The sequence below is a fragment of the Salmo trutta genome, chromosome 7 (assembly GCF_901001165.1).
Source record: "Salmo trutta chromosome 7, fSalTru1.1, whole genome shotgun sequence".
NCBI lineage: Eukaryota > Metazoa > Chordata > Actinopteri > Salmoniformes > Salmonidae > Salmo > Salmo trutta.
In genome coordinates this window covers 51,080,075-51,103,436 of record NC_042963.1, presented here as the reverse complement: position 1 = coordinate 51,103,436, position 23,362 = coordinate 51,080,075, and the positions used below count along the sequence as shown (strand labels likewise).

The 23,362-nt window shown below is 40.0% G+C and overlaps 2 protein-coding genes across 2 annotated transcripts; one reads left to right on the top strand and one right to left on the bottom strand.

The window, feature by feature from the left end:
* Positions 1 to 1,753: 1,753 nt before the first annotated feature.
* On the bottom strand, positions 1,754 to 7,083 carry LOC115197626 (interleukin-17 receptor A). The gene is made up of 11 exons (XM_029759331.1): positions 6,651 to 7,083; positions 4,078 to 4,102; positions 3,663 to 3,818; positions 3,347 to 3,468; positions 3,103 to 3,223; positions 2,964 to 3,011; positions 2,717 to 2,865; positions 2,534 to 2,608; positions 2,382 to 2,451; positions 2,160 to 2,270; positions 1,754 to 2,021 (listed from the first exon to the last, which is right to left on the bottom strand). Exons 1-11 carry the CDS (start codon positions 6,744 to 6,746, stop codon positions 1,813 to 1,815), a joined length of 1,182 nt encoding a protein of 393 aa, XP_029615191.1. The 5' UTR covers positions 6,747 to 7,083; the 3' UTR covers positions 1,754 to 1,812.
* Positions 7,084 to 8,891: 1,808 nt separating this feature from the next.
* On the top strand, positions 8,892 to 16,240 carry LOC115197623 (troponin I, cardiac muscle). Its single transcript, XM_029759327.1, has 9 exons — positions 8,892 to 8,965; positions 10,691 to 10,722; positions 10,833 to 10,836; positions 10,943 to 10,984; positions 11,624 to 11,755; positions 12,075 to 12,164; positions 12,533 to 12,703; positions 13,012 to 13,102; positions 13,451 to 16,240. The coding sequence occupies exons 2-8, from the start codon at positions 10,712 to 10,714 to the stop codon at positions 13,096 to 13,098; spliced, it is 537 nt and encodes a 178-aa protein (XP_029615187.1). The 5' UTR covers positions 8,892 to 8,965; positions 10,691 to 10,711; the 3' UTR covers positions 13,099 to 13,102; positions 13,451 to 16,240.
* Positions 16,241 to 23,362: the final 7,122 nt, after the last annotated feature.

The following is a 23,362-nucleotide window of genomic DNA, read 5'->3' as shown; positions in this document are numbered from 1 at the left end:
CAATGACGGTGATATGTGGTTGTCTTACCTACCTTAGTTGAATGCACTGACTGTGAGTCGCTCTGGTTAAGAGCATTGGATAAATGACCAAAATGTTAAATGCATATAAACTCTATTGAGTTGCAGGTGGGTTTGGGAGTAGTTACTTCGTTCTGTCCTGGACACATTCCATGTTCCCCTCACTCCACAACTGAGAGCGTTATGAGCTTCCCCCTCGACTATTACACGTGCGCCGTCTTCACTCTCAGTCTCAAAGGTCATAGGAAGACACCGTGCAACAGGGTCCACATATGCTTGTGGTGGGGCCTGTAACGTTAGATGAGTTGCAGTATGTGACACTGACACCCCCTCATAGACCTCTCTTTGGTATGTCCCTGTTGACCCCATACAGACATTAGTTGAACTCAAGATGTCTTCAAGATGATGATGTGGTGCACTGCAAGCGGCATCAGTGAAATTACACTGCTGTTCCTTCTTTAAGTGTGCTGACAGAGGGATCCCAACCTGCCAAGACAGAGTTACAGGACCCATCTTGCTCAGCTGGATGGGAAACATATATATGTGTGTGCTCCGAGAAAGGAAATGATTTGAATTCATTCGAAGTGGGACCTTTGAGTCCCTCTGTCATGTGATGGGTTGCAGAGTACACCGTGTGATCCCTCTCTGACGGTGTCACATCATTGATGAGAGTGGAAGGTCCATCTTCTATGCACCCAGGCACACTCTGTCTGATGGTGATGGGGCTCTCAGTTGGTTGTTCTATAGCATGATGCTCCAGGGAAGGTTCCTCCACTTCCACATCTGTGTCCTTTACTAGTTCATCCTCAAACCAGTTTGGATGCTCCAGCTGATAGGCATGGAAAGCCTCCACCGCGTCCCGCAATGCTTTCCCTGAGGGACAATGAAAATACTGGTCCTCGGTGATGCCTTCAATGCGATTCACTCGCCCTGGCTCATGTTTCTCTTTATCCAGGAGCCTGAAGAAGAGCTCCTCAAAATGCTTCATAAGTTTGTACCTGTGAAGGGGAACAGGAATGAGTCATGGCAGGTATCCTTCCCTCCCTCCCTCCCTCCCTCCCTCCCTCCCTCCCTCCCTCCCTCTCTCTCTCTCTCTCTCTCCCTCCCTCCCTCCCTCCCTATGACAGTACCTCACTATGATGTTAAACGGAGACGGAACATCCTCCTCGGAACAAACGTCCTCAAAGTAAGCCACCATGTAGTTGTGGAACGTATCAGATCTCACAAAGCTGGGCACCAGGAGGCTGAGCGCAGGGGTGAGCATGTCCCCCATGGGGGAACGTACATCCTCTCTCAGGATCACCCGGGTTTCGGCACCATCACACATTGCTCTCCATTTGGCCCTTACCCCCCGCGAACACAGGATTAGGATCTTGTCTGAGGATTTAACAATCTGTTCCCTCTGCCAGTCCAGCCACTGGACACTGCCCACAATGCCCAGCCGGGCAGAGTCCAGCAGGTCCAGCACCACCTAAATGAGACAATTAATTGACAAATTGAAAGTACATATAGGGCTGGTTTCCTGGACACAGATTAAGCCTACAGTATTTCATTACGCTATTTCAATGGAGATTCATGATTGAGTAGGATTTAAAATCTAGGACTAGGCTAGAACCATCCCATAGAGATGCCCTAGCAACAATATTTACATTTACATTTTAGTCATTTAGCAGACGCTCTTATCCAGAGCGACTTACAGTAAGTAGTGAATGCATACATTTTTATTTATTTTTTGTTTTTTTTGTTTTTGTACATACATAAAAAAAATCATAGAGGATTAAAAACACAATAATGTCAACAGACAACAGTCAAAATGTCTATTGTGGTCCTCGTTCTCACCTCTATGCCACACTTAGCCATGAGGAAAGCACAGAGCTTCAGGACGATCTCTATGTACAGAGGATGGTCCAGAGAGTAGATGATGAGGACTTTTCTCTTTCTCTCTTGTACTTGGACTCCCTCCAGTTCACCTCTAGGAGTGGTCAGGAACTGGATTCCTGGATCTAGGAAGGAGAAGAAGAAATGGAATAGAGTGATACTGCGTAAGTGCGCAGAAATATGAACGATATTTTACCAGTTGAGGCATGTAGTTTACTATTCTGTTTTTATTTAGTGAAAGGTTCATCTATTAACCAACAAACCTGTATGGAATATTTTTTGCAGCAAATAAGTCAGGAAACCACCAGCCATGATCAGCCCCAGTAATGCTTTTATCATCAATGATCGGCTATAAGTGGGAGGCCTTTTATAGTCTGGGGGAAAAAGCAATACAATAAATTTATCAGACAAACATAAAAGTGAAAATGAATGAGATGACCTTTGGACAAAATAAGTAATTTAGATGGCAAATACATTTTACTCACAGGAGCAGTAGTTACACTTTGTCTGGTGATGTAAACAGTTGCTCTTGCATCGTATGAAAAATGGCTGAATCTTTTGAGAAAAAAAGTATGTTTGTGGTTAGGTCAGTCAGTGAAATAGAAAACAAATTGTTGCTATAGGAAATGAAACTTACCACAATTAGCATTTCACATGGAGGCAGCTGCCATACATCCAGTTCAAAAGTCACATTCAATGATGTTCTATTCTCCTGAAACGTGAATTGGAGGGAAGAAATCATGACACAGTAATAAGTTCCTGTAACAGTAATCAATTACCAATGTTTCGTCATTGAGTGTTGTTGACCACAGATACCCACCCTCATGACATGCTGTGAGTGTTGAGTGTTTTGGATGGATATCTGGTATTCCTCAGAGAACTCTGCTGTATTAAAACCCACTGTGATGATCAGTCTCTCTCCTCCATCCACTGGCACAGTCCAGGACAACTGGGGATCCCAAAGACTGCCTGGAATGATGCAACATACTCAGTGTTGTTGTAGATATATCCAAGCCCTTGATTACTTTCTGTATTAACTATTACCTGACTGTAATTGTGAGCCTTACCGTTTTCCAAACACACCTTGGCTGATTTTATGTTTGGATCCTTGCATCCTGATCATGATAACATACAGGTATACATTTTAATACACATTCAAAAGTTGAACCTAATCACTTTTCCAATTGAATTCCATGTCTGCCTCACCTGGGATTGTAACATTTTTGTCAAGTCTGTAATTCCCCAGGTCTGGTTTTGGTAAGTTGTAGATCGAAACAGAATACTTGTATTCAGGGTCCACCACAACTCTGTCCAAGGAAAATGTCCACTAAAAGAAAGTCAAGTAAATAGATATCAGTCTAACAAAGCAGAAGGTTCTTTTCATATCTGACTATTCATTTACACCTTTCAGGAAACCTCCATCACTTCCCATCCAGTATCATTGTTTTACCGGCATCCAGTTTGTCACCATGTTTTGTATTTTGTTATGGAAGATGTATCGGACACATATGCTTTGATTAGTGTCCTCTTCAGTGATGTGCACCTCGGTCCCACGGATGATGTCTACACCTCCTGTTGATTAGATCAAGGAAGAAGAAGATGATTACATTATCGTTGGAGCTGTTAGAGCACAGGGTCTGTCACAACGCAGTGCAGCGTACCAGGAACAGATTAGGGATGAAATGGCTTGCTCAACGACACAACTGCAGAAGCAAGCATCTAGTTTTACTTGCTTATCAAATAATAAGAACCGCTGTGTACATTACCATTGACCTGAAAGCTCCAGCTCAGAGAGATCACGGGCAGCAGATCACCACTCTCCCCTCTCCTCACAAACACATGCTGCTGTGAACCTGAGTGCCACAGCGGACCGTTAGGCGCCTGTTGTCTGGGTTTAATCCAGCCCTCATCTGAACAGTTATCTGGCAGATTCAATAGATGGTATGACAATGAATGATCTGTATTAACAGTGTGTGTCATCATTGAACATATTGAAATGTATTGAACAAAATACTGTACATGTATGTTAACGATATATATGTTCAACTGCACATGTCATGATTTACCATTGCACTACGCCATTTTATAATACAGAGACCCCCTTGGGTTTTTCCAACTTTGTACCCTGTATTTACAACAATCAAGACGAGATACTTTCCCCATAGTGCAGATGACACTTACTAATTTGAACGCTGCATTGAAGAGCCTGGAAAACAAAAATAAAAAAAGATATACTGTGCAATAGGCTATTACAACAAATACAATGAAGTGAGCGGAAGATAACGGACCCTAGGCGGTCTTGTCAGGCGGTCCGATTGAGAAGCATAAAGAGTCAGATCAGTTGATTGAGAAGCATAAAGAGTCAGATCAGTTGATTGAGAAGCATTAAGAGTCAGATCAGGTGATTGAGAAGCATAAAGAGTCAGATCAGTTGATTGAGAAGCATAAAGAGTCAGATCAGGTGATTGAGAAGCATAAAGAGTCAGATCAGTTGATTGAGAAGCATAAAGAGTCAGATCAGGTGATTGAGAAGCATAAAGAGTCAGATCAGTTGATTGAGAAGCATAAAGAGTCAGATCAGGTGATTGAGAAGCATAAAGAGTCAGATCAGTTGATTGAGAAGCATAAAGAGTCAGATCAGGTGATTGAGAAGCATAAAGAGTCAGATCAGTTGATTGAGAAGCATAAAGAGTCAGATCAGGTGATTGAGAAGCATAAAGAGTCAGATCAGTTGATTGAGAAGCATTAAGAGTCAGATCAGGTGATTGAGAAGCATAAAGAGTCAGATCAGTTGATTGAGAAGCATAAAGAGTCAGATCAGGTGATTGAGAAGCATAAAGAGTCAGATCAGTTGATTGAGAAGCATTAAGAGTCAGATCAGGTGATTGAGAAGCATAAAGAGTCAGATCAGTTGATTGAGAAGCATAAAGAGTCAGATCAGTTGATTGAGAAGCATAAAGAGTCAGATCAGTTGATTGAGAAGCATAAAGAGTCAGATCAGTTGATTGAGAAGCATTAAGAGTCAGATCAGGTGATTGAGAAGCATAAAGAGTCAGATCAGTTGATTGAGAAGCATAAAGAGTCAGATCAGTTGATTGAGAAGCATAAAGAGTCAGATCAGGTGATTGAGAAGCATAAAGAGTCAGATCAGTTGATTGAGAAGCATTAAGAGTCAGATCAGGTGATTGAGAAGCATAAAGAGTCAGATCAGTTGATTGAGAAGCATAAAGAGTCAGATCAGGTGCAAAATTGCGGTATTTATTTCCAGGTGCAGAAGGTGAGCTAGATACGTGGATAATTAGAAAATGTTGATGAATGCTGGCATATAAACGTAGAATTGCTAAATAACAAACAGCCTAATACTCCCCTGAATAGAGTACCACAGTATGAGTCATAATACCCATAAAACCTAGAGATCAAAGAAGGAAATGGTTCCAATTGTTTTCCACCATTCATTTTTCCCATAGGTGATTTTAGAAACGCTTAAAATAAGGGCTGTGTTTCGTGTAGGCTTACCCTGGCGTGACGTTTTGATAACCGTGTAAATCTCTCTAAGACAAGGTGACTTTTATCAATATATTCACCTGTATTTTCCCCACAGAAATGAAATGCTAATTATCTGCTAATGTGGCTATCATAGAAAAAATACAAATGCCATGATGCTGATCTGGACAAGACTTCCGAATTGAGGCAAAGTTAGGAATCTCTGGATTAACTGTCTAATGTTAGCTACATTTAGTAATGAATAAATTGGCTACATTTCTTTAAATTTACAATTCTGTGAACTGTTTTGTTCAAGTTTTAAATTGACACTATACCTGTTAGCAAAGGTGTCAGCTAGAGATGACGTGCAGGAGCTTGCAGGGATTTGATGATGTCTACTTTGATGCTAGTTAGCATTTTTGGATCTGAGAGTAAATAGAGCTGAATATATTGATAAAAGTCACCTTGTCCGAGAGATTTACATGGTTATCAAAACGTCACGTCACAGTAAACCTATACAAAAAAACAGCCCTCATTTTGTTTTCTAAAATCCCCTATGGGAAAAATTGATAATGGAAAAAACGATTGGAACCATTTCTCTGTTTGACTACTAGGTTTTATGGGTATTATGACACCTCCACTGTGGAGCTCTATAAGCAACCTGAACAGATGAAAAACCCAACCCTTAAAACTGGTATAATCCAAAATGCACCTAAACAGGTATTTCTTCAATGACATTATCTTATTATATAATCAATACTCTCAATGTATTAACCTATACATTTCAACATCTCAGAACATAATAACATCACATAAACATTCAATTAATAAAGATTAGGAAAAAACCCTCAGTTGCTATGAAAATAGAACATCCAAATTCCTGAGCGCCTGCTGGATAAATATGTGACGTGACTGGCGTGCGCTCTCCTTATCAGTCCATAGGCGTGTACTCACCACAATTCGCTTCTGAGTACAGGTCAATTTAAAATTCATTTAGAATTTAACTTCCTTCTCGCGTGTGATATTTTATATAGAAACTTGGGACATGTCTACTATTAGCAGGCATACGCTTGAAACATGAACAAACATTAAAAAAAACATTTGCAAAGTGTGTTTGGCTGTATTGAGCCAAATTAGTCAAATACAATGGAGTGGAATGTGTCATATGACGGGCGCTCTCCAGTGGGCATAGTCACAGTGTGTTTTGATCATTTGCGATGCATTTTTACAGTTACTAACAGTAAAGAACAACTGTGTTGGTTGAAACATACCGGTTGTGTGCAGTTCAGGGGTGGCCATTCCAGAATCCTGAGAGTTGATGTCAGAGCCAGTCCAAAGATGTTCAGCCAAACACAGTACAGGTCCATTCTCCTCGAGAAATGTTCTGCAGGTCCTTCAAATTCAGGCCTATGTGCACAATAAGGATAACATGTGTTGGAGATGTGTTGTGATGGTACAATGTGAAGCCTTCAATTCTGAGAATGAAATAAAGGTAGTTTACAGGAGGACATGTGCATGCATGAACAAGGAAATGCTTTGAGGTAAATGTACTGTCTGGTGAATTTGTACTGATAAACATCATAATTTGCAGGAAATGACATATTAGGTTGTTTTCTTATCAAACATCAGCCACTAGAGGGGAGCACCAACTAAATGTCTTTGCCCTGTCTAGTCAGTATCCTGTACCAAGTATTCTAGATTGGTTTCGGTATATTTGGATCATATGGATATTAGCTAATCTATGCCTTTCTGACTGTATATAGTCCAATTTCTACACTATAGAAAAATGAAATATGTTTGGATTTTGAAACCTCTCAGTATTCATAAAAATACATCCAATAACTCATAAAAAAATGAACGTGTTGATTACTGTATATTTAACTGTAGTCTAGTCCTACTACTCCTAATCCAGACAATACACCATTACTCATCAACGCCAAGTAGGAATGTGTTGGAATGTTCTCTCAGTCAAATCCCCAAAGGATCTGTACACGTTCTCAACCTCATTCACAGGCTCAACACTGTGATCTACAAACACGTTGCCGGTCTTATCTACACTGAACTCCAAATATCCCAGCGTCAGTTGTTTCATTATCGGGCTAAAATCCTAAAGATTGACCTGTGACCAGGGATTGTGTGTGTTCAGTCCTGGCTCTTTACAGCTGTTTCTGCACTGTTCACTGACAACGAGCTAAGAGCTCTGTCCCAAATGGCATCCTATTCCCTACATAGTGCACAACTTTTTACCAGCGCCCATAGTGAACTCTGTAGGGAAGAAGGTGCTATTTGGGATGTTGACAAAGCTCTAGTCAGATCAGTTTACATAACACTATGGCAGATTGACTAGCCTGGTCCTAGATCTGTTTGTGCTGAGTTGCCAACTCATATGTCTGCTATGGCCGTATAAGTTAGCAAGACGGCACAAACAGATCTGGGACCAGGCTAAAGATTGACACCTGCCCTCTAGCTGCTATTTGGAACCATTACACTGATCAGGTCTGGGCAACGCTGTTCCTGGAGTTCCAAAGGTACTTACTGCAGGATTCTGTTCCAACCAGGCACCACACCTGACCAACTGAGCTCATTGATCAGTTCAGCGATTGCCTAAATTCAACACACCTGGTCTGTCAGGTCAGTTAAAATAAAAAAAACATGACGTGTCTGCGACGCTCCAGGACCAAGGTTACCTACCTCTGACAGATGAGGGTGTACTAGTGCGTGAGCACTGAGCATTGTATCAAGTCAAATGCACACTCCGATCCAGTTTAGACAGACACCATCATGGTATTTGTTTATTTTGATCCAAAATCGTTAATGTAAAAATAGATGTTACAGTAGTGTTTTGTTACAGCTAGAAAGGAACAGTGGTGGTGGTGATCTGTATAACAGTGTTTGGTGTGAAGCTCTATGTACTGGTATTTCACATAAGGATTACCTGTGTTGAAAGACATTGCCGTTTTAATTGTATTCTATTACACAGCATCTCTGTTTACAGTATGATACATGCCAATCATCCCTGTGTGAAGCACTCATGACCCTGACCAATGATTTCTAGCTAGACCTTGTGCCTAAGAATCTATCTTGCTAAAGAAACTGGCATCAGATGATTGTTCCATGTTTATGGTCTTACAGCAGGTGCTCTTAGATATCAGACTGTTCTGCAAGTCTGTTAAAATAAATAATTATTTCAGAAGTAGTTTCATAGTACTGTGTGTGTGTGTGTGTGTGTGTGTGTGTGTGTGTGTGTGTGTGTGTGTGTGTGTGTGTGTGCGTATACATAAGTGTATGCAACGTGCGTAACTGTGTGTGTAACTGAGTGTATGCTCACGTGTGTGAACTGTTTACAGCTTTTATATGTACATCATCTGGGAACGGATGTGTACTAGGTTGGGGAACAAAGAGTGATGCATTCTATTAAATGTTAAATGTCAGGACTAGGAGAGGCGTTGCAGGGGGTCTATTTTAGTGAGCCATTCACACGAGGCTTTCAATCCATAAATCTATCATCTCAAATCATAAAATACTTTTTCCTCTCCTCTGTTCTCTGACACTCCTCTCACTCTCTCTGATTGTCCTCACCTTGAAGGTAAGTTTGATACAATAATCAAGTAATAAAATTACGCAAAATTAAATGGGTATTGTGTAAAGTTATGTATTGGAATTTGGAAGAAAAAATGTAAGTAAATCAGATTTACATTAAAAAGGGCCACTTAACGGTAAAACTTCTGACATTGCAAGATACAGTAGAATGAAGAACGGAGCCCAGCCGTAGCTCCTGCATAGTGATGTTGAGACAGCAGTGCAGTTGCCTGTATAAATGGGCTGAGGCCGGTGAAGCAGCCTTTGTTTTAATGTCGGGGATTAGTGCAGATTGCATATCATTGTGACCAGCTGTGACACGGATACTACTGCTGCTGTTCGTATTTACGTCATGGAATCTGTGTTATGCCACTGCTTTTGTTGTGTCGTCCGATTGTGTGTGACTTATTTTGTCCCTCTCTGGGCCAACACCATGAATGACTGACTGATTTTATTTTTACCTTTATTTAACTAGGCAAGTCAGTTAAGAACAAATTCTTATTCACAATGACGGCCTACTGGGGAACAGTGGGTTAACTTGTTCAGGGGCAGAACGACTGATTTTTTTACCTTTACCTAGCTTCCGGTTACTGGCCCAATGCTCTAACCACTAGGCTACCTGTCGCCCCAAAGAGAAAAACATGTAACCTTGAAGCTTATACACACCCCAATTGCCAAAAGTCTGATGGCAGGTTACAACCACTTCACAGCTTGAATCCTTTTTAGTGGTCAAGAATCTGGGGTCAAAGGCCATTCTTCCTCTACTAGTTTACCTTGATTTGAGCACACTGTCAGTCATTGATAGGCTTAGGTTCATAGGCTGCATATTTTGCATTTAGGTTTCATTATACTGTCATGCTCTGTTACAGAACCTGTAATTCTCATGTCTCATTCTATCTTAGAAAAAGTGGTGCTATCTCAAACCTAAAACGTTTCTTCAGCTGTCCCCATAGGATAACTCCTTGAAGAACCCTTTTTGGTTCCAGGTAGAACCCTTTTGGGTTCGATGTAGAACCCTTTCCACAGAGGGTTCTACACGAAACCCAAAAGGGTTCTTTCTACCTGTAACCAAAAGGGTTCTACCTGGAACCAAAAAGGGTTCTTCTATGGGGACAGCCAAATAACCCTTTTTAAACAGTTTTTTCTAAGAGTAGGGCAAGGAAAAATAGCAGATAATGTTTTTTTTCATCCAAATATTTCAACAAGATTTTTTTACTGTGTCAGCCATGTTTTGTAAGGTTCTCTCTGCTATATTTCAACACAAGCCGCCATGTGTAACAGGGAAGCTAAAAGGAGTCAACTTAAATCTGTTTCCTACCAGAGACAGAAAGAAACAGAAGAAAGAGAGAGATGGGAAAACAGCTAGATCATCCTCAGTGTCCTGCCAAAACCTCTTTCCTGTCAGGTCTTCTATCGACAGGCCTTCTATTGCCAGTCCTTTGACTGGCATAACCAAGGCCACAGCTGCTATTTGGCATCTATCTGGGCCAAAGGAAAGCACGGGAGAAATGTGCTACACAAATATAGCCAGACAGGAGCTCTCACACAACCTTAGCCCTTGAAAACGAAGCGAAGTATTATCCCATGGTGTGAGCGCACTGACATTTTGTCCCCATCAAGTCCTATGGGACAACCAGGCCTAACTGTAATTATTAAATGATCTGTGGGAGATTATTGTATCAGCATAAATGTTCCATGAAGCTTGTAACGCTTGTTTGAATCTGTTCCTCAGGTAACCTGACCAATAGCAGCCATGTCTGAAGGGTAAGTAGTGACTTTAACCTCTCTTGATCCAAAGCTTATTCAAAATATATGTTATGTACAGTCAATTAACTGTTCTTGTCTTATTGTTGTTTTACCAATGGTGGAAAAAGACCGGTGAGTACTTTGTTCTTTATCCACATCAACACATCTAAAGCAATTGCTTATATACAGAGGTCAGTGGTGTATATTGTCTATAGTGAAAATGTTTTGTCTCTTTCAGAAAAAGCCAAAGTATTCGGCAACACGCCGGCTGCTCCTAAAGGTAGGTTTCACTCTCAGGCCTCGCTCTGTTGATGACGGTAGTAGGTCGATGACAGAATCCACAGAAACAAGGAGGCCTTAGTTATCTGCATGTGCCCCTACAATATGGATCCACATTGAATTCTGAGTCTCTCCAGGTCTTCAGTCGTGGACCTGCCCTTTGAATCCCTAGGTTGTGCCTTTATTTCGACTGCCTGGCTGCTTATTGGTCCTTCGAGCCGGATATGGACAATCGCTATTTGGGGTCAACCGCTAATTTAGAACAGGAACAACCACCTTTGGGGACAACCACTAATTTAGAATGGGAACAACTGCTCAGTTACTCTTACACACACTTAGAAAACAGTGGAAAGGGTTCTACATGGAATCAAAAAGGGTTCAACCTGCAACCAAAAAGGAACAGCCAAAGTACTATTTTAAGTTCTAGATAGAACCTTTTTTCTGAGAGTGCAGCTACACCTTTTATTGAGAATGAATTCTAATACATGATAAACAGTGGTAACTTCAGTTGAAAAGAGATGTTTACCTGTATACCAAATGCCACATTAAAAGTGATTAACTGTTGGTGTAAAACACAAATCTGTCATTCTGTGAGAAGAAAAATTGGCAGGGGTTAACTGCTGGTGTTGTCTTTCCTCAGACCAAACTGCTGAAAAAGGCAGGGATAATGCTGGTGGCTGAGGTTGCGGACAAGAAACGTGAAAGAGAGAGCGCTCTGAATGAGAGAGCCCCACCCCTCAAACTGTCTGGCCTGTCTGTGCAGGAGCTACAGGTAAGCCTTAATATATCTATAATACTTCATTTATCTATAATACTTAATATATCTATAATACACCATATATACTATAAAATATATTCCAGTATATCATCCATATTAGGAGGTGGTTAAAGAGGTGAAGAATCCTCCATAAAAATATTTTACTCAACAAATCTGCTAATATAGAATTTATAGAATCCTCTATACACTATAAATTATTTATTTTGCAATTGATTGGCTAAATATTTTAAATAATCTGTAATTTCAATAATACCGTTATCTGTAATTAAGGTGTTGTTGGTTGTCTTTTCTACATGATATCATATTCTTGCAGGACCTTTGTAAAGACCTACACAAAAAGATTGATATCGTAGATGAGGCACGATATGACATGGAAATCAAAGTGGGGAAAAATGATTTAGAGGTATGCTAAGTTCTCTGTTATTGTGTTTGATATATTCACCCAACCATAAATCTGTCCACAATGATGACTCATCCTATAGAATGTATCTTACCGTAATTAAATTATTACATTCCTAGCTATATTAAATAAAAAGCGGTGAGAGTGTACACCCCTGTCTTGTGCCTCCATGCGAAGGAAAGTATTCCTAATAATTAACAGCAATAGCAATTGACTGATTGGACACATGCTAGATAAGATAAGATTGTACTTTATTAATCCCTTTTAAGGGAGATCTGATCTGATTGCACCAGCCATACAAACAACACCAATAAATACACAACAAAAATAACAGACACTAAAAAGCAGCACATCATCAACGATGTCCACAGATTAAGTCGCTGACCCAGAAGATCGATGAGATTAAGGGGTCGAAGAAGCCCACTCTGAAGAGGGTGAAAAAGTCTGCCGCCGACGTCTTGTCGGGAGCCGTGGCCGACACTGGCAAAATGAAGGCCGACTTCACATCCGGCCTCAAGAAAGTCAAGAAGGAAGAGGAGAAGGTTTGTTTGTTTTTAGACATCAATGAGGTCTATGGTTGTCCCAAATGGCACCCTATTCCCTATATAGTGCTCTCTGGTAAAAGGTGGTGCACTATATAGGGAATAGAGGTCAAAAGTAGTGCACTAAATAATGAATAGGGGTCAAAAGTAGTGCACTATATATAGAGTAGGGGTCAAAAGGAGTGCACTATATAGGGAATAGTGTGCCATTTGGGATGCGGCCATAATCTTCCAAGGGTCCATGAAAAACAGAAATCTGCTAGTATTTCTTTAATCAAACCTAATAATATGATATCTGGTCTCCTCAGAAAGAAGAGGTGACTGACTGGCGTAAGAATGTGGATGCCATGTCTGGCATGGAGGGCAGAAAGAAGCTGTTTGATGCTGGAAAATAAGCAGGTATTGATTATGATTAGCAACATTAGCTAAATTACACTTTAGGACACGTGTCAAACTAATTCCCCAGAGGGCCGAGTGTCTGTGGGTTTTCACTCATCCCTTGGACTTGACTGATGAATTAAGGTCACTAATTAGTAAATAGCTCCCCTTACCTGGTTACCTGGTTACCTGGTTACCTGGTTACCTGGTTACCTGGTTACCTAGGTCTTAATTGAAAGGAAAAACTCGCAGACACTAGGTCCTCAATGGAATGAGTTTGACACCCCTGCTTTAGGACAATGGAAAGTGTCTTTTGCACTTATGATATATTGTCAAGGAGTGCTAATCTCGATTCTAATATTATTGCAGGGTCATGTTGTAACCACCATTAAGAGAGAAGTATGCCAAGACTGTAAGAACCCACAAAGAAGAGAGAGGGGAGGTCAGTTCTAGATGAGATGTGAATTTCATGTTGTGATATGAAATGAATTTTGTAAAGAATCATGTCAACCATGTCAACCATGTCAATTTTACGTGTGTGTCCCCTGTTTAATGTGATGAGAGTTTTCTAGTTCACAGGGAATATTGTTGATATTATATATTGTAGATATGTTATAGATAGTTGTGTTATAAATTATGTGCTGATAGAATCAGTTATTTATGATGTATTGGTAGTATCCCTTATGTAAAAATCACATGATTTCAAGTGGAAAATCACATGATTTCAAGTGGAAAATTACATGATTTCACATGTGAAATTTCCACGTTTTGCACATGTAAAAGTTTATGTGAAACAATGTGGTTTTTGAACACTTCACATGTGATGATATTTCACATGAAGTTTCACGTGGACTTTCACGTGATCACACATCTTTCACATGTGAACCAATGTGGTTTTGGAACACTTCACATGTGATTATATTTCACATGAAGTTTCACATGTGGATTCAAATGTTCACTTGTGTATATTTTTCACATGGGATTTCACAGGTGATGATGCACTGCATACAATAATTTGTCACAAAATAGTTGCAGTGTTTTCAACTTACGTATTTGACACACATGATTATATTGTGCATGTTTATTTCAGTGGAGGGGAGGACGGCTCATAATAATGTCTGGAACGGAGCGAATGGAACGGCATCAAAACCATGGAAACCATGTGTTTGATGTTGTTGATACCTTTCCACCTATTCTGCTCCAGCCATTAACATGTGCCCATCCTCCCCAATTATGGTGCCACCAACCCTCCTGTATATTTATTTATACAGTAATTATTATTCAACATGTCCTCACCTTCCAGCCATGCCACAATGTCTGTGACAATGACTGATTTCACCTGTATTCCTACACGTTAGACTTTACGTTAATGTTAGCTTTGTATAATACACTCAAGAAAATCAATTATATTTATCATAGTGATTCACCAACATCAGAAAACTATACAGATAACCCTCAACTTGCTGAAATAAGTAAACTAAATCAATGATGAGAGAATAGTCAGATTAAATGATAAGTAAAATAGCAGTGCAGATGGCACTCTTTTACTAAGATCAGAGATATATTATAGGTAATGAATGTGTAGGGGATTTCTGAGAATGGTACAGACTTTGTGGCGCAGCAGAAAGATCAGCGGACCCCAATTCCCAGTTGGGGTCATATTGAAAAGTCAGTACTAAGTGATCATGTAAAATGTAATCATATTTATATTGATGAAAGATTTTTGCACTATTTTAGCTGAACAGCGTACCATTTACCTTAAACCCCCCCCCTACCATTTGATTACTTCCCTAACAAACAAAAAACATATGAAAGGTGCAGTTTCACATGTGAAACCATATATATTAAATTTAGAGTTCATATGTTAACACCAGCTTTTCACATGTGAGGAGAATAACATTTTGTGAAATTTGCAGATTCACATGTGAAATTTGCAGTTCCACATATGAAAAACTTTCACGTGAAAATTAAATTCAGCATTTAAACATGTGAAAACTTTCACATGTGGAATTACATTTTCACATGTGAAAATCAAATTTGTCACAGTCTTCATCATTGAGTTCTATTTTAGGATAATATGATGATTTCACTTGCCTGAGGTCATTCATTATCCACCTACAAAACATTCTCAGTCTACTCCTTATAAGTGTATGTGGAATAAGTACTAACTAAGTGCACGGTAGTGTGGTTTACTATCCTGGCCCCATTCTGTATAGCAGAATGTATAGCCAACCCTTCTATTGTTGTCATGACATATGATGCAAGCTGCATCGCATTAAACCTTTATCTTACTTTACATTAGTCTTTCCCAACCCTGGTCATCCAGTACCCTTAACAGTACACATGTTTATTGGGACCCTGGACAAGCACACCTGATTCAACTGATCCTCAAGCCCTGAATTAGGTGAATGAGGTGTGGTTGTCCAGGGTCACAATACAAATGTGTACTGTTGGGGGTACTGGAGGAAGAGCATATGTGGAATTGCGAGTACACATGTAAGAAACATTCACACGTGAAAATTGAATTTTCAGTTTTACATGTGAAAAATGTTCAAATGTTGTCACAGGTGTAGTGTCATGGCATCACATGTTGAAATTTGCATCCTCATGTTGTCACATTTATTTCACTTGAGACCATGTTTTCACATGTGTAGTTTCATGTTATCACATTAACTTCACATGTGAAATTCATGTGTTTTTCCGTAAGGGATTGTAGTTCTGTAGGTGGATAACTGTCAATATCATCTGAATAGATATTTCAGGTCAGAGCCAGGAATGTGATGATATTAACTGTACAGTATCTGAAAAGTTGTATATTTTCAGTTGATTTAGCAAAAGAAAAAAAGACAATCGCTATTGAGTGAGTGATGCCAGGTTATTTTGATGTTCAGACTTGGTGTAGCCTACATACATGTAATTCGACTGAATGTACAGACTTGCTGTAGCCTTCATTAAATTTGACTGAATGTACAGAATTGGTGTACATACTGTTACATTTGGCTGAATGTACAGAATTGGTGTACACACTGCTACATTTGGCTGAATGTACAGAATTGGTGTACACACTGCTACATTTGACTGAATGGTTTAAAAGTTATTAATTTATTTGATATGAATGTAAATGCCACTCCACTATTTAATAAATAGAGCTTGATAGTTTTGCAGTCTGGTGTCTCACTTTTTATTACTGTGGAAAGGTGGCCGCTGCAGGTGTTTGGCAAGTTCCAGAACAACATCCTCTCATCCCATCTAGGGCTGAACACTGGAGTGTTAGTAGGGGACCTGACATTGGGGACTGGGGGAGTTCAACACTCATGATATAGTGTTTAGATGTTATATCCTGGTTCGTCAGGACAATGGGTTTATTTGAGTTGTCCACTCACAGGAGGCCATGACATTTGACTGAGGTCATACAGTAGTTATCCTATTGTCTAGTTATCCTACTGTCTAGTTATCACATTGTCTAGTTATCCTAGTGTCTAGTTATCACATTGTCTAGTTATCCTACTGTCTAGTTATCACATTGTCTAGTTATCCTACTGTCCGGTTATTCTAGTGGCTGGTTATCCTACTGTCTGGTTATTCTAGTGGCTGGTTATCCTAGTGTCTAGTTATCCTATTGTCTAGTTATCCTATTGTCTAGTTATCCTATTGTCTAGTTATCACATTGTCTAGTTATCCTAGTGTCTAGTTATCACATTGTCTAGTTATCACATTGTCTAGTTATCCTACTGTCCGGTTATTCTAGTGGCTGGTTATCCTACTGTCTGGTTATTCTAGTGGCTGGTTATCCTAGTGTCTAGTTATCCTATTGTCTAGTTATCACATTGTCTAGTTATCATATTGTCTAGTTATCACATTGTCTAGTTATCATATTGTCTAGTTATCACATTGTCTAGTTATCATATTGTCTAGTTATCACATTGTCTAGTTATCATATTGTCTGGTTATTCTAGTGGCTGGTTATCCTAGTGTCTAGTTATCACATTGTCTAGTTATCATATTGTCGACCAGTGAATAGCTCACTCTTCCGGGTTTTCTTCCTGCAGAGAAAAAGGTATGTTTGTTTAGCATCCGATGTGGCATGAGAGCATGCTCTGAGATCAGATATCAAGATATGAAGTTAATTATGTATAATTTTATATTCCAATATCAGGTACGTTTGAAGCATTATGTACATGCAGATTCATATTTCTTATAGTAGATTCAATATTTCAAAATATTGAATATCAATATATATTATAATATGTCATATTCACAATTGACTTATGTCTATCATTGTTATTTAGACACATTCTGGACAAGAAAGATATTTAATAAAATAAAAAAAAGATCTTTAGATCTTTCTGAAATAGGGGCAGATGTACAGTATGCCTCTCAAAAATGTATTTCAAGTCAATTTCATTGAACAATCTATAGTATTCAGGTATGGCCTGTTGCTAATTTAAAGGCTAAGTGCCTGCGTGTTAGCATACCATGACTTGAATAGTGTAACTCTGTGTTGTTGTATGTGTCGAATTGCTATGATTTATCTTGGCCAGGTCGCAGTTGCAAATGAGAACTTGTTCTCAACTAGCCTACCTGGTTAAACAAGGTTGGAGTGTTGTAATGTGGAGCAATGAAATGGGGTATCAGTCTACTCGATTAGACCCACAGAACACAACTGTGAAGAGTTAACGCAAATATTAGCGTCATAGCTCTTTATCAGGGATTATGACTGAGGGAAATCACCTCCCCAATCAGCCTATTGTGCGTACTGACAATCATATTGCACTGTACAGCCTTACTCAATGACATGGGGTATCTGTCTACTCAGTACCCAAGTGCTCCCCTCCCCCCACATTGTATTGTTTTTCCTCTGGAATAGTGTTCAATACACATAGTAGGTTGACAAGTACAATAAATGTGGCTCAATTCACAGTGGTTTCAGAGTCCCGCAATATGAGCCACGATACTAATGTTCTCTGGGTGTCACTGAGTAGACTGATACCCCATGTCATTGATCCACAATCCATAGGTAAGGCTGTACAGTGAAATAAGTATGCCCCCAATGTATGCCCCCAATGCAATTCTACAGTCTAATACATCCAGTGTGATTGCTACAGATCTTTGTCAAATTAACAAATTATTGTCTTTTGTTGAATTTCTATAACAACATTCCAACCTCGTTTAGCATGATCTATTCAATTATAGCATAATTACACTACTTGCATCCCTGTCAATGACAGACTTCTGGTTTGAAGGCGAGCAGCAAATTCCACTGTTGTGGCTAATACTTATTGTGGCTAGCTTCACGTAGGTGGGTCCGACCACCATTACTCAAATAAGAACTGTCTTATAAATTATGGATATTTTAGATGATGACACCTATATAGATAGTTAGCTAGCTACTGAAACAGATTGTTGTTTTGCTATGTTTTTGGGGAAGAACATTGCTTGCATCCATCAGCTAGCTAGCTGTTTTTATGACCAGCACTGTCCAGAACTTGGGGAAATGCCTGCGCTCGTGTGACAGCGGCAGGTACGCGAGACAAAACTTTACCAGCATCATAGCATACGAATCGGTTAATCGTTGTGACATGAAATACGAGTGATGGTGTAGTCAATGTGTAATAACTACGTATAAAATGAATGAACGTGTTAAATGATTATGTGACGTGCAGTCATATTTAGGTCCTGACTGGTTAACAAGCTCATTTGACGCATCAAAGTGTTATTTGACGTGTATCTTTTTTGAAGAAAAAGACCCTTAACGGTGTTCCATAGTAAAGACCCAAACGGCCTTCCATACTGTTCTTGTCTATTTACATTCTGTATCATGTAATGTTTAATGTTTTGTGTGGACACCAGGAAGAGTAGATGCTGCTTTTGCAACAGCTAATGGGGATCCTAACAAAATACCAAAAATAGGCAGGGAAGTAGAGGAATTACCCCGCTTCAGTGAATTAACTGTTTTCTAGAATTTAGAGGGATCACTAACAGAGTCTGTCATAGAGCTAAGGAAGTAGTTTGATTTGGCCTGTTTAACCGAGGCAGTGCAACTATTTCTCAATTGCCTAAATAGCTGCCAGTCAGCTACCAATCAGCTAACGAGACAGTTTGTTTAGCCTTGGCCCAGGCTTGATTTCTTATCAAGAGGAGTACATGAGAGTACCATGGGTTAGTTCAGTTTTTGACTCTGAGTTGCTTAAAAGGGGCATATTATTCAGCCAGAGAGGTAAAAATGGATGAGAAAATTAAAGTCCCGAAACAGGGTCTGATATGCAGCTAGGAGAAACAAGCTCTGAATAATATAGATCATGAAGGAATGCCTGGGGCGAGAATTACTTAAAAATTTGTCTTCGCAATTATACTTGGGCCAGTTTTTCAATTTGGTATCTCTAATGCAAGCAAAAAGGCAGTGGTCGCTGATATCATTTGCAAAAACACCACTAGCCAAATATTTATAGGGACGGTTAGTCAGGATAAGGTCAATCAATCAGGAGTTTGCTAGGTGATTGACAAATTAATTACTTACTTACTTACTAATTACTTTGCTTCTTCTGGGTATTATAAAGTATTTTACTCTAGAGAGTAACTCGGCGATAAGCTAGCGGGTCATTGTATCCACATTCAGTCTCTCTTTATACTTCAAGGTCTCCTCAGAGAACAGTCAGTCAACCATTATGTTTTAACAACGTTTGTAAATCAAAGAAGACATGAGACACATATTAGGATTATTTGACCTTTCCAAACATAGTGATGGTCACAGGGTCAGGGTTGCTATTGTTCAATGATGTGTTTCAAAGAGGCCTGCCTGGCCACAGGCCTGAGAGGACCCCATTCCAACACTCTCATACCCGAAGAGACAGGCTGTGTAATAAAGACTTTTATCGAGGATGTTGTGATTGACAATAGACACATGGGGTTGTGTACCAGGAGTTTAGTTTAGTGTTGTGTGGAGCCAGGAGTCTATCCTGACCGTGTGACCTGACCAGGTAAAACTACGGGTCGCACTCAATGGACAGCTTAAGATGATCTACCAAAAAATAGTACTGAACCAATGAAAAAAGTGGTCCAATACCACAGTATATTTTCTGACTACTATGCTGACAGGCTACTCATTTTCATTAGGCGCCACCTACTGTACCTAATAGATAGGCTGTTCCACAGAGACATGATAAACATACAGGACATCAGTGACATGATAAATATACAGGATATCAAAGACATGATAAATATACAGGTGTCACGTCCTGACCCTAGTAAGATGTCATTTTCTATAGTAGAGTAGGTCAGGGCGTGACAGGGAGTGTTTTGGGTGGTTTGTCTATGTTTTCTATTTCTATGTTTTGTTCTAGTATTCTATTTCTATGTTGGAGGTTTTTGGGATGATCTCCAATTAGAGACAGCTGGTTCGCGTTGTCTCTAAGTGGAGATCATATTTATGTTTTTTTTTTTTGTAGTGTGTTTGTGGGCAGTTGCTTTCGGTTTAGTTGTATCCTGTGTAGCCTTCAGTGCCTAACAGAACTGTGAGCTGATCGGTTTCTCTTTGTTATTTTCTTTAGTGTTCTGAGTTTAAATAAAAATAATTATGAGCACTCAACACGCTGCGCCTTGGTCCCCTCTATACGACAGTCGTTACAACAGGACATCAAAGACATGATAAATATACAGGACATCAGAGACAATATAAATATACAGGACATCAGAGACATGACAATATACAGGATATCAAAGACATGATAATATACAGGATATCAAAGACATGATAATATACAGGATATCAAAGACATGATAAATATACAGGATATAGACATGATAATATACAGGATATCAAAGACATTATAAATATACAGGACATCAAAGACATAAATATACAGGATATCAACATGATAATATACAAGATATCAAAGACATAAATGTAGAGGATATCAAAGTGATGATTTCCTTTGTACCATTGACGTCACTTACTGCATTCACACAGAGAATGAACTCTGGCTGGATCGGGTTACAGCACATCAAGATCTGCCACCTTACACTAACACCTGTTAGTCCCACTCTAAATAAAGCACCGCTAAGATTTATATCGCTTGTTCTCAGGTCAGAGGTGGCGGTCTGATGTGTTGGCTAATTATCACATAAAGACACCTAAATGTGATGTGGTACATACATGTATGTTATATAGGAAGAGTTCCTAGTTCTACAATTGACATCAGGAAGCTATTGTACACATGGGGCTCCTTAATTACACTACTATCAAAGTACTTCATGCAAAGAATCAACTCAAACAAATACTAAACCAAAACACTGAGCTATCCCACCCCATGTGTTTCCTTGGTTTTGACCGGTGTTAATATTAGATGCCCTGAGATTGATTATTTTTGGTATAAGACCAAATTCAAACAGATGCCTCTGACTCTTAGAACCGTGCAAGATATTGTATCATACATGAATGTACAAACATAAATAATGGTCGTTTTTTTAAATTACATTTTCTAGGGGTGTAAGAGACAAGGATGTGCTTTATCACCGTACAGTATTTAATTATTATAGCGATTGAAATATTCGCTAGAAAAGGTAAGATGATATTAACATCTAAGGTTTCTAAATGTGAGGTTGGTAGAGCATGGTGTTTGCAACGCCAGGGTTGTGGGTTCGATTCCCATGGGGGACCAGTACGGGGTAAACATTTTATGAAATGTATGCATTCACTACTGTAAGTCGCTCTGGATAAGAGCGTCTGCTAAATGACTAAAATGTAAATGTAAAAAATGAAACCGTAACCAGATGAAGGGCAGCAAGATTAAGGACATGGTTACGAAATATACCAATCTGGCCCTACGGTCACCTAATATACCAATCTGGCCCTACGGTCACGGTCACCTAATAATCCCCAGTTTAAAATTGGCTCATTCATCCCCCTCCTCTCCCCTGTAACTATTCCAATGGTCGTTGCTGTAAATGAGAATGTGTTCTCAGTCAACTTACCTGGTAAAATAACGGATAAATACATCTTAGGACATCTCTACTCCTGTTGACATTAGTCCCTACTTTGTACAGAATTCAAAAGGTGTGTGTGTGTGTGTGTGTGTGTGTGTGTGTGTGTGTGTGTGTGTGTGTGTGTGCGTGTGTGTGTGTTCTTGACCTAGAGGGTCTATAGGTAACATGCCTAAATTACTAACACCTGTAGCACTCACATCGGTAGCCTTGAAGTGCATTGAAAGGCTGGTCATGGTTCACAGCAACACCATCATCCCAGAAATCCTAGACCCACTCCAATTTGCATACAGATCCACAGATGATTCAATCGCACTCCACACTGCCCTTTCCCACCTGGACAAAAGGAACACCTATGTGAGAATGCTGTTCATTGACTACAGCTCAGTGTTCAACACCATAGTGCCCACACAGCTCATCACTAAGCTAAGGACTAAACACCTCCCTCTGTAACTGGATCCTGGACTTCCTGACGGGCCGCCCCCAGGTGGCAAGGGTAGGCAACAACACATATGCCATGCTGATCCTCAACACAGGGGCCCCTCAGGGGTACGTGCTTAGTCCCCTCCTGTACTCCCTATTCACCCACGACTGCGTGGCCAAGCACGACTCCAACACCATCATTAAGTTTGCTGACGACACAACGGTGTTAGGCCTGATCACCAACAACGATGAGACAGCCTATAGGGAGGAGATCAGAGACCTGGCAGTGTGGTGCCAGGACAACAACCTCTCCCTCAACGTGAGCAAGACAAAGGAGATGATCGTGGACTACAGGAAAAGGAGGGCCAAACACGCCCCCATTCACATTGACGGGGCTGTAATGGAGCAGGTCGAGACTTACAAGTTCCTTGGTGTCCACTTCACCAACAAACTATCATGGTCCAAACACACCAAGAAAGTTGTGAAGATGGCACAACAACACATTTTTCCCCTCAGGAGACTGAAAATACTTGACATGGGTCCCCAGATCCTGAAAAGGTTTTACAGCTGCACCATCAACAGCATCCTGACCGGTTTCATCAGGGTAATACGTACAGCCCAGTACATCACTGGGGCCAAGCTTCCTGAAATCCAGGACCTATATAATAGGCTGTGTCAGAGGAAGGCCCAACAAATTGTCAAAGACTCCAGTCATCCAAGTCATAGACTGTTCTCTCTGCTACCGCATGGCAAGCGGTACCGGAGCGCCAAGTCTAGGTCCAAAAGTCTCCTTAACAGCTTTTACCCGCAAGCCATAAGACTGCTGAACAATTAATCAAATGGCCACCGGACTATTTACATTGACCCCCCCTCCCTTTA

Coding starts and splice junctions, on each gene's coding strand:
- LOC115197626 (XM_029759331.1), bottom strand. CDS start 6,746: ATGGACCTGTACTGTGTTTGGCTGAACATCTTTGGACTGGCTCTGACA. Junction 3,819..4,077: donor TCAATGCAGCGTTCAAATTA/GTAAGTGTCATC, acceptor TGAATCTGCCAG/ATAACTGTTCAGATGAGGGC. Junction 2,452..2,533: donor CATGTGAAATGCTAATTGTG/GTAAGTTTCATT, acceptor TTTTCTCAAAAG/ATTCAGCCATTTTTCATACG.
- LOC115197623 (XM_029759327.1), top strand. Junction 10,985..11,623: donor CACGCCGGCTGCTCCTAAAG/GTAGGTTTCACT, acceptor GTCTTTCCTCAG/ACCAAACTGCTGAAAAAGGC. Junction 12,165..12,532: donor TGGGGAAAAATGATTTAGAG/GTATGCTAAGTT, acceptor CGATGTCCACAG/ATTAAGTCGCTGACCCAGAA.